Here is a 16406-nt window from a genome sequence, read left to right on the forward strand (position 1 = left end):
GCAATGTTCAATGTTGCTGCAAAGGCTTTTTTGTGCTTGCCTCTTTTAACAAAAGGAAATTCCAAAATGATTATTCTAAAGGAGACTCTCTTGCATTTTCATACCCATATCTTTAGGTATGTGGGGAATGCAATGTGCCACAGGCATGTGAAATTCAAAGGTTTTAAGGCCAATTAGCTACTGTAGTATAAGTGCATTTTAAACCACAAATGTAGAGTCAGTGGACTAGTGGGAATATCACTCCCTTTTCTTCCTTTTGAATATGAGACATTTACTCATGACTATGTTCATGGTTACCATTTGCATATATACCTCGAGAAGCTAAACTTATTTTTACAAAATTGCTTAATAGTTTATTCTCATGGAACAGAAATGACTGATGATTCAAACACTGAGCCATTACAGGAAGTGATAGAATGCTGATGAAATTTACATAAATGTAAGTTAACAGCATAGCTTGGGTCATGTTAACTAGAATATGTGAGCATATTTCCTTTCACACTCCCAGTGCATTTACAGGAATGTACTTTGGGGGAAAACCTTTAGCTGGATTCCTTTATTGTGATGTGTAGATGTTCAATGTTCCTAAAGTGGAGTTTCTACAAAGAATGGTGTTCTGCAGCCTGTTTTATTTGACCCCACTCAAAAGTGACCAGTGGGGCATTGAGCTAAGAAATCTTTGAATATCTAGTCACAAAAGCATCACTTCATGATGAACAACAATCATAAACCATCAAGGTCATCATAAAGAGACCCAGGTAAGGTAAGTCAATCACCAGCCTTATCATTCTGGATCAGTCAGTCAGCCAATCCCTTTTACTTTAGCCTTACTAGTGGAGTCTTTCAGAGTGATGTTGATGTTGAATTCATTTTCAAAATAACTCTTGAAACAGAAATACCAGTGCCAAAGTAAAAAAAAAAAATTGTTACATCATATTAACACCAATTTAATATCCAAAGAGCCTTTCATGATTTTAGGTTTAGACAAATGAGTAAATAATACATGCCAACTGGATCATTGGTATTATTAGAACCAAACTCCTTTGAGGATGAATAAACCTCCAGTATGTCTAGTTATCCATTTATTCCTAGTTTAAATTGGCCATTATCTTGTGAGGTAACCAGGAGATCAGTAAGCCGGCTAACATTATTCTTGGACATTTTATTGGCAGCTGAAATATTCAACAAACCCTGAGGAAAATAACCACAGGCCAGGCTGTATGTGACATTCAGGGAACTGTGTACAAGAAAGAAACTTTTACATAAAAAAGGTTGGTCCAGTAATTAGTTATTGGACCAATGATTTCTATTTAATAATACATTACATATTAAATAAACCATGGAGGAGAGAAGTTGTTTGCACTCTAAATGAGGGTTTTGTGAATAATGTGTTTTAATTACCAATGTCATTGAGCCCTGGAATATTCAGTGTTCTTTGTGCAAAATGATATTTTTTTCTTGTTCTGCTTAGGTAAACACTAGGGTCACAATGACGCAAATATATCTCCTCACATGAAAGTTGATACAAATCTACATAAAATATGTCAGTGAATATCATACAGATATTATACTGTAGATGTGTAGCTAGTGTGACTGTTCAGTTTTTAAGGACTCTTCATATATATTGGAGAGCCAGTATATATGTTTTCCATTGAATATGAACTACTGAATGCGCATGAATACGCTTTTTTATAGCTGTCCAATCAGGGGTCATATTTATAAAGCATCACAGTACTGATTCTGTAGTGTTTTGTAGTTCATGTAGTAATTGAAATAATTGTGGGCTATGGGGAACCTTATTATTTGCTCTCAAAATTTTTCTGAATATCTCCACCAAACCATTAGCTGCACTCTACTGTTAGATATACAGCAAATGGGTACTGCTATTGATGTGCATTGTTTTTTCATAGACAATGTCTCCTTCTTCAAATTATGCAGACTCTCCCTCTTAGCTTGATGAAGACATCATCTCTGGGTAGGTGGCAAAATAAAATTTCCTCCATCTCATCTCACACCTACACTTTCTCTACTATGGGAAGCCTATTATTGCCACTGCAATTACCATATCAAAGATCACAAGCAGCATAAATATACAACAATGACATCAATGGCTACATTATCCAAAGAATCTATGGCTTTGTTACTCTTCCAAAATCAGGGTTTTCATGATGGAATGAAATTGTCTGTCTCTTGGTGCATTAAAACATCCCCTAAGCATTGCTTTAAGGCAAGTTGCCCTTCCATAGCATAGTGAGAGTGAATCTGTAGTCTGTTCTGTCCAGGAAATTCTAAAGGTTATCAGCAGAGCTTCAAAACGTGGGCAGTGGCAACGCACTCTGCCACTGGTAGAAAGGGGACTGGAGGGTGAGCACTCCTATCAGTTTGACATTTCTATCACTCCTAGTATTTGATTCGGTGGATGGCTCTGACAAATGCCAGCGCTGTCACTGGATCAGTTTTAATTATACCTTATTGAGTCTTACTGAAGCTACTGCAGGATGAACTTAATTAATTGATGTAGAGGCTCAGTCTCGCAGATCTGGATAGCTAAGGAAACCTGTGTGGGTGTGTGGTGCAAAGACAATGGTTTAATTGTGACTGCTTCAATGTGAATTAAGTCTAATGAACCAGGAGGGAGTGAGCTGGTGAACCTGATTTTCATTGATGTTCCATTGTATAAAAAAAGCTTAAAGATGTGCTATTCTATAAAAATTGCTTAAGGAAACCAAACATGAATGGGATTCAGTAACCTCTCTGTCCACAAACTGAACAGAATCCTTACTTTTCTGGTATTTACTAAAAATACCAAGAGACCATAATGAAAATGATCTTGATATATAAGTATGAATCCTTCAGGCAAAGGATTCACCATGTTAAATGATTCATAATTAAAAAGAAAAAAGAGGACCGTTGTTTCACACTACAATCATTTTGTTGCATTTACATATCAGGTGCTCAGCCACTTTTGACATGGAATGGCTGTCTTACAAATTTTACTCAAATGACATTTTGTAGGGTATTGTCAGTATTTGTATAAATATTCTGATGTCACATTTAAATGTGTTCATTTTTAAAATATAGGCTACTACATATTTATCACAAGGCTACTGGGAAAAATTTAGTTTAACAGTTAAGAGCGTCAGCAAAGTTAGAATCAGAGTATGCAGTTTAATGGTAGAAGACATTTTTAATAGAAAAAAGGACAATTTATTTCAATGTTAAAATATCACAATTGACTACACATTCACCTGGCCAGGAAAGGCAACTACATATTACTTGAAATAGGACAAATAACATTTAGTCAGTACAATTACAGAAATTTACAGGTGTAATATACAGTTTTTTCCTGGAAAGGAAGTTAAAAGGAACAAAATCCACAAACATATTGATGATGTTTTAATCAGATGTAATTAGAGAACATATGATTTAAGTAGACATAACCTTTCAATGCTGAAATTTAGATTGTCTAAATCCACCTAAAAAGCAGTTTGACAAAATTACAGCAAGTGCTATACTACTTGACATTATGTATACCCCTGAACATCTGTAATTGGTAATAATGCTAGGTACCAACAATGCTGGGTAGCGATTCTCTTCTGGAATTTGAATAACTATATTGATATTCCTTATTTTATGTGCATTTTACTTTATGACCTTATAATGAGATTTGTGGCCTATTATATAAAAGCACAAATGGAGAATGCAGACATAATAGGCTTATTTCAATACTTTTGAGCTCAGAGTTTTTAAAAAGGATCACTGTAATACTGTAAAATACTGAATTCAATATGAAAAGAGTCATTACTGTAATACTGAACTGAGTCTTTGGCGGCATGCCTAAACACAGTGTTATGTATTTAACAATATTCTCAGAGTAGGAGTGACAATGTAGAATAAATACTTTTCTCACAGATCGTAATAGATGAAACTGTGTGTGGTGATAAAGGCCACTGTGCTGGAAAGTGCCATTATCCCAGCATCCCACCTGCATGGCACCTTACTTTCTTCACTTGTGCTAATTTCCCACTGACCTGTACAAACGCAGTATAAACAGCTTCAGTATTTACCTTGATCAACAATTTTAGCATCAGCTGGCCCAGGGCAGGCCCACTGTAGGCCCACTGTACCATTATAAGAGGATTTGTTTTATTGTAATTGCAGACATTATACTATTGAGATATTTCCAGTGCTGCCCTCCATTAACATTTCACTATTCTATTGACTCTTAAACCCAACCCTGATCCTACAAATCTAACCTTTACCTTGTGGACCCTAGTCTCAGTCTTAGGTCTTCATTGTGTAAAGAATGACGCTTGCATTAGCCCATGTCACTCAACTAATTATCATGTTCTTGATGACTTTGACCAATACCATCAGAGCCAGGAAAACACTGCAGTTTAGTGGTCCAAGTACAGTGGAAATAAGAAATGGTGCCCTAACTAAACCTACGTAAACTCTACTGGTGTGGCTTTATCCCTGTGAAACACAAACACACAGAAAAATATCTGTCCCTAAAATGTTTATATAGCACAGTTAGGCATAGGTTTTCTGTTGCCATGGGCCTGTTGCTGGTGATTGTGTTTTGACTGGATAGGTCAGGACTGGTCGGTTTATTTATTTGTTCATTTTTTTAAATTAATGAAAACTTCCTACAAAACATCTTACAGTGTCTAAGACTGAGGGAGGTGACAAAGTTTTCCATATAATTAAGTATTTCACTTAAACTGAGTCATATGAAATTTTGATTCAAAGACCAACCAACTGCAAAGAAATCAAACAAAGCCATTTAAAGTAAAAGCACATAATAAAATGGTCATTTACATTCAGATTACCAAAAACCTGAACCGGATGTTCAACCGGATGTGTCTGAGTCAGGGATGGAATGAGAAACAGAAAGAGTAAAAAAGTTTCATAAGCAGCTTTCAACATAAATTAGCACTTTGGATTTCTTTTCATGGAAGAGTTTATCAATAAGGGTTACATGAAAAACCTTCCTCAAAATGTATGGAAAAAAAATATTCTCATTAAAAATGTGATGAATCTTTTGATAAACTGCTTACAAAATGTTTCTTAAGAACAAAGTGAGAAAAATACATTTTTTGTTGTTTCTCATAAAAATCGCCACATTGAACGAGGCAAAAGTAGGTTGTACCACATGGGGTACAGTTGGAGTCTGATCGTCTCTCTCTATACAGTTGTGACGGAAAGGAAGGCGTTGTGAACTTTGGCCCCTTCTGGTGCTTTCGCACCATGCGTCATCAGCTCCTGGATGGTCATCCAGTTGTCCAGGATCTTCTTGTTGCGCTTCTTCATCATCTTGCGCTGGCTGAGCTCGATGATGCTCACCTCCTTGCGTCCCTCACTGCCGCTCTGGGGGCTCTCGCGCAGGCTCTCTAGCCGGCAGCGCTGCATAAACTCGCGGCGCCGGCGCTGCTCCTTGGCCCGCAGAAGCTGCTGCTTGCGCTCCTCCTTGCTCCAGTAGCGGCCCATCTTCATCTCGCTCATGGCGTCGTCGTCCGTGGTCATGCCACCGCTGCGCTCCTCTTTAATCTTGAGGGCGCGTTCGCGCAGCAGCCTGTCACGCACAGGCCGTTTGGTGATGTACCGTGTGCCATCGCTGCGCACCTTCACCTTCCACTCCAGCCGAGGCTCCGGTGTGTGGGGCCCGAGTGGACCTGGCTCACCGGTGGCACCCTCGGCGATGGAGCGTTGTTCAATCAGCTGCATGTAGCTCTGGTAGTGCCTGGCATGGATGGGAACGTCCGCATGTGGACGGTGGGGAGAGAGGTAGGGGATCCGTGAAATTGGTGCCCGCTCTTTACCCGGAGAGCTCTCTTCCTCTACCGGGGGGGTCTGCTCTGACTCAGACGGGTTGCTGTGGTCAGGGCTGCCACTCGGAGCCCTGTGCACTGGAGCGCAGGGTGGCGAGCCACGCCCGGCCACCAGGCCACCCCTCAGGTTCCTCTGGTTGGTCAGGCTTATCATCCTCTGCAGGGAATGCTCAGGTGAGCGGTCCATGGCAAGCGGCGTGCTGCGCGAGCTTTCTGCTGTGTTGTAGGCGCTCGAGCTGTCCTTGTCCGACTTCTCCGGGTGCTCGTTGATGTCGGCCAACTTGCCCCCTTGCCGGCGGGCAGGGCTTCGGGAAGGGCTCCACTGACCCTGCTCACTGCCTGCGTGTCGCTGGCCTCCTTTCCGTAGCTGGTGTGCCTGCATCAGACTCTGGCACTCCAGCTCGATGCTGCGCAGCTCCTCATTGAGGAGGCGGAGCTCATGCTCCATGCCGCTGCCTCGCTGCTCACCCATACTGCACTCAATGGTGCTGCTGCGATGGTAGAACAGGTCGTACTCGCCGCTGTTACGGATCTGACACTTGAGCTCCAGCAGCTGCTGGTAGCGGTCACCCTCTGGGCCCTCCACCTCTGGTGCCAGCCCGCAGGGGCCCTGGGCTGCTGCCTCTCGTCGCTGCCGCAGACACCGGGACAGCCTCTTCTGGATCTGTGCTAGGACGGTGTGTTGGGCACTGTCTGCTCCATGGAGCAGGAGTTCCGAAGCACATGTCGACTCCTGAGCAGAGGAACATGAGGCACTACCAGCCAAGATGTCCTCCTGCTCGGCTTTCCTCACCTAAAGAGAATGGAATATTCTGAATGCAAAGTTCTTTCTAAATGCAGTATATCCATAACAAAATTCAAGTATGATGTGTAAAGATATTTTATACATTAAAAAATGTCTATGCACTTCCATATTTATTAATTTAGATAATTCTCCTTAGACATTTGATTAACTATATTACCATTTATTTACATCAAGTACTGAGTGATTATTCAAAAGCTCTCTATACTAAAAATAATCATCCATGCTATTGTAAAAAATTTATATATAGATATCCATAAAAGTTAGCAACAAAAACTACCTTTTCTACATGGCTATCTGCATTGTAGGCTCTGCTGTTCCACTGAATTGCCGTGCTCACCTGTTCTTCCTCTTCTCTGGCTGCTCTCTCCATCTCTTCCTCTTCTCTTCTCTGTTCTGCCAGCATCTCCAGTTTGAGATCCTCTAAAAACTCGCTATGCTCATCATCCAGCCAGGCCTCCTCCAGCTGCACACACACACAGAGAGAGAGAGAGAGAGAGAGAGAGAGAGAGAGAGAGAGAGAGAGAGAGAGAGAAAACAGAGATACTTACATTTCATGGTTGTCTATGGTTCTGTGATGTACTGATCATTGGCCTGTACTGAAATCCTGGACACATAATGTTATCACATTCTTGCAATGCACAAAAGATTGTACTTCAGCAGTATAATAAACTGCATGTAATGAAGCAGGATCTCATATCAAGTGGTCAATACACACCAGAGTGCCCTTTTCACCCCCTCCTTTAATTTCTTACATCAGCTCTCTGCCTGGTGCTCGTCCATAAAGCATAATCCATATTTATGGATTCAAATTTATTATCAGAGATGTATTTAATTACAACATGAGAGAAGGGGATCCATTAATGGTGATCTGAGCTCCACTGCTCTGGCTGTTATGACCACTCAGCTTGGTCCAGAGTCATGCAGTATTAGCGTGCTATTCGTTTTTATGAGTGACGGCTGGAAGTCAATTACGCTGGCACAGCTTGGAAATAAAACATAACTGGGCGAGTGTGTTTGTCATGAGCATGGGGTAAAGGCAGGGCAGAATCAAAATGGCTGCCTGTGTAAATGAAGACAAGCGCTAAGCCTGCTGGGTGCAGGAGAGGTCCTTTAAGATTCCCTGAGTGCTTTAAATGTGAGAATGTGTGTGTGTGTGTGTGTGTGTGTGTGTGTGTGTGTGTGTGCGTGCGTGCGTGCGTGCGTGTGTGTGTATGTGTGTGTGTTTATGCTGCCCACCTGCAGCTCTGGCCTGGCTACGAGCAGTACAATGTTTCTGCAGTCTTCTCGAGAAAGTAGAGCCACTGCCTCCTCTCTGTTCTGCACATCCTCCCCGTTTATCTGAGGGTGGCAAGATACGAATCTCAGTCTCATTCTGACCTCAGAAAGCTCAACTGAGCTTGGATGGACGATGCTGCCTTTTGCCTTATATAGGAAAAACATGATGGACTTTAAGCTTTAATAAACTATCTTTCAAATGATCAAAGAGGAAGAAATAAGAATACTGCAGTAACAGGAACTAAGAATAACTCTGGGGTCCAGAGTTATTCTTATTCGTAATTAATATATAGTTCTCTGTGTATAGTATTATACGTTCTGTTCTAATTACTATTGTACTCCTCAAAGTGTTATTTCACAGTGAAGGGAAATGTAGACCGTAGGGGTTTTGCAATTGTATTGCTCTAATGTATAATAAGAAAGGAGAAACGAACTGTCTGGAAAAGATGCTGGAGAAAAAAATGCAGAAATGTAGAAAGTCCGTCTCATTAAAGCAGGTAAACACACTCCCTCACAAACCTTGTTCCAGAGTGAGTGCTAGCAGGCAGGGCTATTCAACAGATGATGTTCTCTCACTGATTGTGAAGGGAAACACTCATGTGACAGAGTGTTTGTGTTCATAAGTGCTTCCCACTCACATCCTCCTAGCCACACAATTAAGGCGCTTGTGACAGGCCGCGTCCATCTTTTCCCGAAATGAGTAACGGTGCAGTAATGGCAAGGATAACAGTATCTGTCCTCAAACCTGCACCCCTCCAATCAAAATTTCCTACACAGATACATGCATGCACTTGCATGTGCAGACTCGCACATGCGCAAGTGCGCGTGCACACACACACACACACTTCGGGAACACTGTTAGAAAGAAAGACATGCATTTTTAAGCATGACCATCCACCCACACACTATTCTGATGTACACTCACCCACTAGCCTCAAGGCAATTACTTGACTTGTAATTGGAAGGTTGTTGGTTCCAGCCCCACCACTGCCAAGGTGCCAGTGTTGGGCCTCTGAGCAAGGCCCTTAACCCTCAATGGCTCAGGTTGTTCTCAGTCATAACTGTAAGTCGCTTTGAATAAAAGCATCAGCTAAATGCCAAAATGAAAATGCAATTAGGGCAGGCTTGTGTTTTTCTGTGAATGCCTAACAGACCTGGCTAGGGTAGGATATTGCCGTTTCTCTTGATTCTCAGGTCATGGTTAAGGCTGGAATTCTGGCATGGAAAAGGGGCCTTAGATCAATCAGAAAGGACAGATCTACAGCAGCCTGCTCCGGACTCCATTCTTTTTTTTCATGATGTACCTCAAAGGGCATCACAGAACTGTCTCTGATGCTGTTTGTTTTTCAAAAATTGTACCCTCAAAAACTGTAGCTCAAAAGCCTAAACAAAATTACATTTATGAGAACAGCTTAAATAGCCAATAACTGCTTACAATTCCCTCTGTCAGCAAAAAAGCGATTAAGAACTGTGCTGAGAGTGGGGCTACAGCCAAAAATACTTGAGCGTGAAGTACAGTAAGTCCTGAGCGCCTGAAACAGGCCACTCTAAAACGCTCCGCAGGGACATATCAGCCTCCATGTGACCTGCACATGCAGCACCACTGCTCCTGGCTAATGATGCCAAGGAGACCCCTTCCCCAAATGTCCTATCAGTATATACACACACACACACACACACACACACACACACACACACACACAAACACACACAAAAAACACATGTGCTGCCACAACATGGAATCCCAGTAATAGCTGTTGAGAGAGTCTCTCCATCAAAGGCTAAAGTCTTTCTCTTTCTCTCTCTCACATATCTCTACATCTGTATCTCTCCACGTTAGTCTTTTTCTCAAGCCCCAGTAATCCAGGATGTTAAAGTGTGTGCTCCCCCTGCGGGCTGACTCTGTTGTGTCCTCCATTGTAACAGCTACAGAGCACTGAGCTTTAATGTGTAACCATTAAAAATGAAAGAGCCCTCAAACTGCAAGCCAATGACTCCTCTGCTGGCATAAAGAGCTCCTCATGGGTGTCTAATGAGTATAGAGAAATAAAGTTACCTGCAAAATCCGGTCCCCTTCCCGGATACGACCATCTCGGGCTGCGATGCTGTTTGGACCCACCTAGGAGAGAGAATAATACTTCATTTGTATACATTGTACATACTCTTTGTTTCATTCCAAATCCAATATGTGCTGCACACAGACATATGACAGAAATTCTGTTACTGAAGAATTACGTTCAGACTGCAGTGCAGTGTTGTTTTTTCAGGAAGGTTCTTCATTTACAAATGAAATTTTGTTTATTTGATTTTATTTATCATGACTTCTGTGTAATATACCTTTCATTTAAAATAACATTGCCTAAGTCACTTATATCTACTACAGGCTTGCTGGTTTTACAGGTTTAAGTTTCATAGGTTCAGCCATCCCATGATCCTCAGTGACAAACAATACTAAGTGAGGGGGCAGGGCAATCTTTCAACAGCCAATCAATTCTTGTCTTGCCCCATTTGTTTCACTCTGTCCAGTCATCGGACATCTCCAGAGATGACTAACAATTGGAGTCTTTCATCTTCATAAAGCGTCAGGCCTTCAGAGTCCCAGCTCTTCAGAATGATGGCCTGCCACATACTGTGATCATACTGACAGACACAGCCTAGCTTTAGAGATGCCAATGATATGTGCCGCTATTGTTTACTAGTAGTTCCTCATAGTATGTGGTTTCTCTTGTAGATAGACTATCAAGCTTATCTCATTCAAAATAGACACAAAGATTTATAACACACCAAAATGATAGAAACTTATTGCTGCACTTCCATGCTCACATTCTTATTTCCATATTGCTGTGACTGCCGTCACTTTGTTGATATTAAACATATTATACTAGCAAATGAATAATGAAAATACCCTCATAAAATGGATTACTGTGCAGTTACCATGATCCTCCTTCCCAGTTTTACAACTTTGGGAGCAAAGGCAGTACATCATGAGCAGCGTATAATATGGCAGATAGCACAGGCCACGGATCTGTAGTCTTCAATTTTATGGAGTGAAGATTTTAATAAGCCTGTAAGCCCTGACTGGCGCAGGCATATCTATATGCAGCAAGAGTCTCTGCAGCAAGCACCTCACGCCTCCAAGGCCACTTCAAATGAATCTGGGAGCAGGAGGCTGGCTGTGGACTTGGTGCCAACAAGTGGGAGAAGAATCCCCTCGACCAGATCTGTCTAACATACACATTTCATGATTCTTGGAAGGAGTCATTTTTTTATGACGGCAGGTGAGAGAGGTGGGCGTTTGGCAGTTACTTTTGTAATACTGTTATGGACAGTATAAAATCATTCATGAGCATATAGCGCATGTAGGCTATAAAGCATTATGTACAGTGCAGTAAGTAATGCAATCATCTGTATACACAGTATCCTCTAGATAACAGTTTCAATGAAAAGAACACCTGTGTAAGACAGTTTTTCTTGATTGTTCCTGTCATAATTAAAACATCCTTGCACAAATGAGTCTAATGTGTCAGCAATAAAGTTGTGAATAAGTGGGTTAGAAAGGCCCTTCACCACATCTCAGTCATATTACTCTACTGCACTGTGGCCTTCACTGTATGCTGAAGAAATCTTCAATCTTACTCTGTTAACAGGCCAAATAAAACTCCACCCAAACATGCCTGTTAAACCAAGCACACAGTGAAGGAGCCAGGGGAGAATGATCCAATTCAAATGTCATTTTTGATGAAGTCATATTTGCACTAAGATCTTTCTCTCTCATTTACATGCTGCCCAAATGTCTTTCCCACAGATACTGCTATATGCCAAGAATGGATAATTATAATCATCATAGGCTTGTTATTTTTTGTCTGCAAACAATCCAGAGAGAGTCAACATCTATGAAATCATCAAAGAGCAACAAAGAACATGTGCTCCCTAGCTGACATTGATATGCAGCAGATTCCATACATTTTTAATGAACAGCATTAAAAGGTGTTTTCACCAGGGGTTAAAAAACAGCAGGACCATGTTTGGATGTTTGTTTTTGTAAATATATGCTGTCAATCACAGTACAGAGCTGCACAAATATTTGTATTGCTAATTGCATACCCATGTGTATTTATGTCAGGGACAGGAGAAAATGACAAACGACAGAACCAGAGACCACATTTTGAACTTTAAACATAACAAACAGCTACTTTGTTATGAAGACTTATACGAGTCCATAAACACCTATTAATACAATAATATTTTTATAGTACTTTTGTCAAATTTGGTAACTACTTATACCCCTTATTCTTAATTGGTATTCCAGTTATGAACTTTGAAAATAGTTGGAGTTGTACTGCATTTAACTATAATCTAGACAGAGAGGAAAAGGTTATTGATAAAATTAGGTTCATTTACTTTGGTTGGCATTTCAACAGAGAGAGACCCTCACCTCTGACACATAGATAGCGATGTCATCCTCATCGTCAGTCCTGTAGCACAGAGTGAGCCCAAGCTTCTCCTGACTGTTCAAACGACAGAGCTCCACCTCCTAAAAGGTTAATTATAATGTTAGACTGACATTTTGGCCAGTTTGTGGAAAGTAAAACAGTCCAGGGTTGTGCTGCACTCTCCTCTAATAAATATTTTGCACAGGGACTACTTATCTGTGCATTTCTAGCTCTTACTGAAATTCTGAAGCCATGTATACAGAAATTCTCTTTAAATGGTACAAACTGTTTTCTTTCAGTCATACCACTTAATGAGTAAGAGTTTTTACTAGCACTTTCAAGAACATTGGCACACTTAATATGCAGTTTCAGTTTCAAAATTAATGTTTGGTTTGTAAATAAGATGTACTTATGCTAATTAGAATTAATTTATTCAGTCAGTGATTGCTGTGTTTTAACCAGAGTGGCTGCCCAGATGAAAAATTCATTGGCTGTTCCACTGCAGTGTTGGTGAAAGTGGTCTCAGCTCATTAGCGCCTCACAATTTTAGTTTCCTGAATGATCAACAAATGATCACAGATGATTCTACAATGCAATATTTAAAAAAAAAAATATTGTCAAAACACAAGGAAAATAAATGAACTACAACTGAAAATACGCAAAATGCTTGAAGTAGAAATATGCAACATAGAACTGAGCAAACTGCAAAACACACCAGTCACAGGTTTGCTCATTGGCAAAGGCACCCATACTCTAGCCTGTAATTCTATAACCCATAAACACCCATACTCTATCTTACAGATTCTATAACCCATAAGCTCCACAACCTCTTAGACTGAGGCCATCAGCCTCTTGGCAGCAATGCATTTATGTATTACATTCATTTAAATATTATACCAGCAAAGGTCACACTAGTATTTCCTCTATACATATTATCAGTATAGTCATGCATGGTGTGTAAATTGACACTATATTCTAGTGCATACTGTCTAAATACAGTGCATCCGGAAAGTGTTCCCAGCGCTTCAATTTTTCCACATTTTGTTATGTTACAGCCTTATTCCAAAATGTATTAAATTCATTTTTTTCCCCTCAAAATTCTACACACAATACCCCATGACAAAGTGAAAAATGTTTGTTTGCAATTGTTGCAAATTTATTAAAAATACAAAAACAAAAAAAATCACATGTACATAAGTATTCACAGCTTTTGCCATGACACTCAAAATTGAGCTCAGGTACATCCTGTTTCCACTGATCATCCTTCAGTTGTTTCAACAACTTAATTGGAGTCCACCTGTAGTAAATCCAGTTGATTGGACATGATTTGGAAAGGCACAGGCCTGTCTATATAAGGTCCCATAGTTGACACTACATGTCAGAGCACAAACCAAGCCATGAAGTCCAAGGAATTGTATCTAGACCTCCGAAACAGGATTGTATCGAGGCACAGATCGGGGGGAAAGGTACAGAAAAACGTCTGCAGCATTGAAGGTCCTAATGAGCACACTGGCCTCCATCATCCATAAATGGAAGAAGTTTGGAACCACCAGGACTCTTCCTAGAGCTGGCCGCCCGGCCAATCTGAGTGAACAGGGTAGAAGGGCCTTAGTCTGAGATGTGACGAAGAACCAAGGGTCACTCTGACAGGGCTTCAGCATTACTCTTTGAAGAGAGGAGAACCTTCCAGAAGGACAACCATTTCTGCAGCACTCCACCAATCAGGCCTGTATGGTAGAGTGGCCAGACAGAAGCCACTCCTCAGTAAAAGGCACAAGACAGCCCACCTGGAGTTTGTTAAAAGGTACCTGAAGGACTCTCAGACCATGAGAAACAAAATTCTCTGATCTGATTAAACAAAGATTGAACTCTTTGGCCTGAATGCCAAGCATCATGTCTGGCAGAAACCAGGCACCGCTTATCACCTGGCCAATACCATCCCTACAGTGAAGCATGGTGGTGACAGCATCATGCTGTGGGATTGCTTTTCAGCAGCAGGAACTGTGAAACTAGTCAGAAAGATGAATGCAGCAATGTACAGAGACATCCTTGAAGAAAGCCTGCTCCAGAGCACTCTGGACCTCAGACTGGGGTGAAGGTTCATCTTCCAACAGGACAATGACCCTAAGCACACAGCTAAGATAACAAAGGAGTGGCTTCGGGACAACTCTGTGAATGTTCTTGAGTGGCCCAGCAAGAGCCCAGACTTGAACCTGATTGAACATCTCTGGAGAGATCTGAAAATGGCTGTGCCCTGATGCTCCCCATCCAACCTGATGAAGCTTGAGAGGTTCTGCAAAGAAGAATGGGAGAAACTGTCCAAAAAATAGGTGTGCCAAGCTTGTAGCATCATACTCAAAAAGACTTGAGGCTGTAATTGCTGCCAAAGGTGCTTCAACAAAGTACTGAGCAAAGGATGTGAATACTTAGGTACATGTGATTTTTTTTGGATTTTTTATTTTTAATAAATTTGCAACAATTCCAAACAAACTGTTTCTACTTTGTCATTATGGGGTATTGTGTGTAGACCTTCGAGGGAAAAAATGAATTTAATCCATTTTGGAATAAGGCTGTAGCATAACGAAATGTGGAAAAAGTGAAGCGCTGTGAATACTTTCCGGATGCACTGTATTGCTACGATGTTCTCTGGTAAGTAAATATGTACTATAACTACACTTTTACTGTTTCCATATGACAGTAAACCTTTAGACGTAGACAGCTACAATTACAGGTGAGGTGGGTCTTTGGCCTTCACACCAGCATTCTACCAGCCCAACTACAGACTGGCCGGTGGTCAGAGCCAAAACGCAAGCAATAATTAAGCCACTGACATCTGGGGCTTGACTAGTGCCACATGTCAGGGCTGTCAGAGCTTTGAAAAGAGAATCTGGGAAACATAAAAGTAGGCTGAGGGGCAGAAGAGAGGGACAAATGAAGCTACCAGAGAGAGCCATCTGGTGCATGTACTGCTAGAGGTGGCACAGACTTCCTGCTCTTTATCTTCTTGTGTTCATCAAACAGTGGCAGCCCCGCATAAGCCCACTAGTCGAGAGGCTTGCACTGCTAATTGCCCCCCAGAGCATCGTAAGAGCTGGGGAGAGGAGAGACACTAAAGTGTGGCAACTATATTGTCAGGCCTTGTGTCTCTTTTTTGACCCACTCCAGTAGAAAAACTCAGATCTTTGAATGTTTCTGAGTGTACCAGTCAAGTGAAGTGCAGTCACTGATGCTAATAAAACCAACAGATGGGGTGCAACATACTGTTGAATACTGAGAGAGAGAGAAACTGACATTCTTCTGTATTATTTGATCATTTTTAAAGTACCAATTAAAGCCCCAGTAATGTGAATCTGCAGCTTTTCTTTGTTCTTCATAGAAAACATGCTAGAGGTGTCATAGTTGTGCTCCATGTGATAAGGACCAACACTGACATGAGAAGAAAACCAATCATTTTTGAGACATAACACCCTAATTAGGGATACTGCCAAAGAAGAAACCAATTTGGTACTAATAATCTTAGACATAAATCACACATTTATAGGTTATAATGGTACTATAACAGCAGTGTTGCTCTGTGTATTTCAGGTAATCGGAGGAATCACTTAAGAACGCAAAGTTTGAACAGCCGTGAGAAGCCTCACTATCGGCCGTGCACACCTGCTCTCCAGCCTACAGTGGCAAACCCTACAACAATGGACTTCATTCTCCAGGGTCAGGATGTCAGAATGTACCATTATTCCTTCTGTGGCTCTATTCTGAAAGCAACATCTGATATCCTTTACAAAGTGTCTTCCCAGGAATGCAGACATCCTTGCTCCTGCTGTTCCGTCTCTCTCTGATTTCATTTCCCAGATGTGCTCCACAGGCTCATGGGAGTGGTGAGATAGAACCGAGGAGAAGAATAAAGGAATGACAGTAAATTAGCAAGCATGATGGAGTGATTAGAGGAGGAGACTGCCACCATAGGCCAGGCAGTGTCCCGTCATAAGTGTGTGCATTTGCATGGCAGCAGTAGAAAGAGTAGCGGGGAGGGAAGAAGGAAAGGAAGTGCTGGGAGTAGGG

The 16406-nt window shown here is 41.3% G+C and overlaps 1 protein-coding gene across 1 annotated transcript in view; it reads right to left on the reverse strand.

The window, feature by feature from the left end:
* Positions 1 to 3206: 3206 nt before the first annotated feature.
* The window catches only part of LOC113571802 (PDZ domain-containing RING finger protein 4-like), a 38768-nt gene continuing 25568 nt past the window's right edge, over positions 3207 to 16406 (reverse strand). Inside the window, exons 4-8 of the mRNA XM_027000937.2 lie at positions 12347 to 12445; positions 9968 to 10030; positions 7873 to 7974; positions 6974 to 7099; positions 3207 to 6624 (exon numbers count right to left, since the gene is read on the reverse strand). Of these exons, the coding sequence (XP_026856738.2) occupies positions 5188 to 6624; positions 6974 to 7099; positions 7873 to 7974; positions 9968 to 10030; positions 12347 to 12445 (1827 nt within the window). The 3' untranslated portion in view covers positions 3207 to 5187. The remainder of the gene's footprint in view (positions 6625 to 6973; positions 7100 to 7872; positions 7975 to 9967; positions 10031 to 12346; positions 12446 to 16406) is intronic.

The sequence above is a fragment of the Electrophorus electricus genome, chromosome 2, assembly GCF_013358815.1.
Source record: "Electrophorus electricus isolate fEleEle1 chromosome 2, fEleEle1.pri, whole genome shotgun sequence".
In the NCBI taxonomy this organism is placed as follows: Eukaryota; Metazoa; Chordata; class Actinopteri; order Gymnotiformes; family Gymnotidae; genus Electrophorus; species Electrophorus electricus.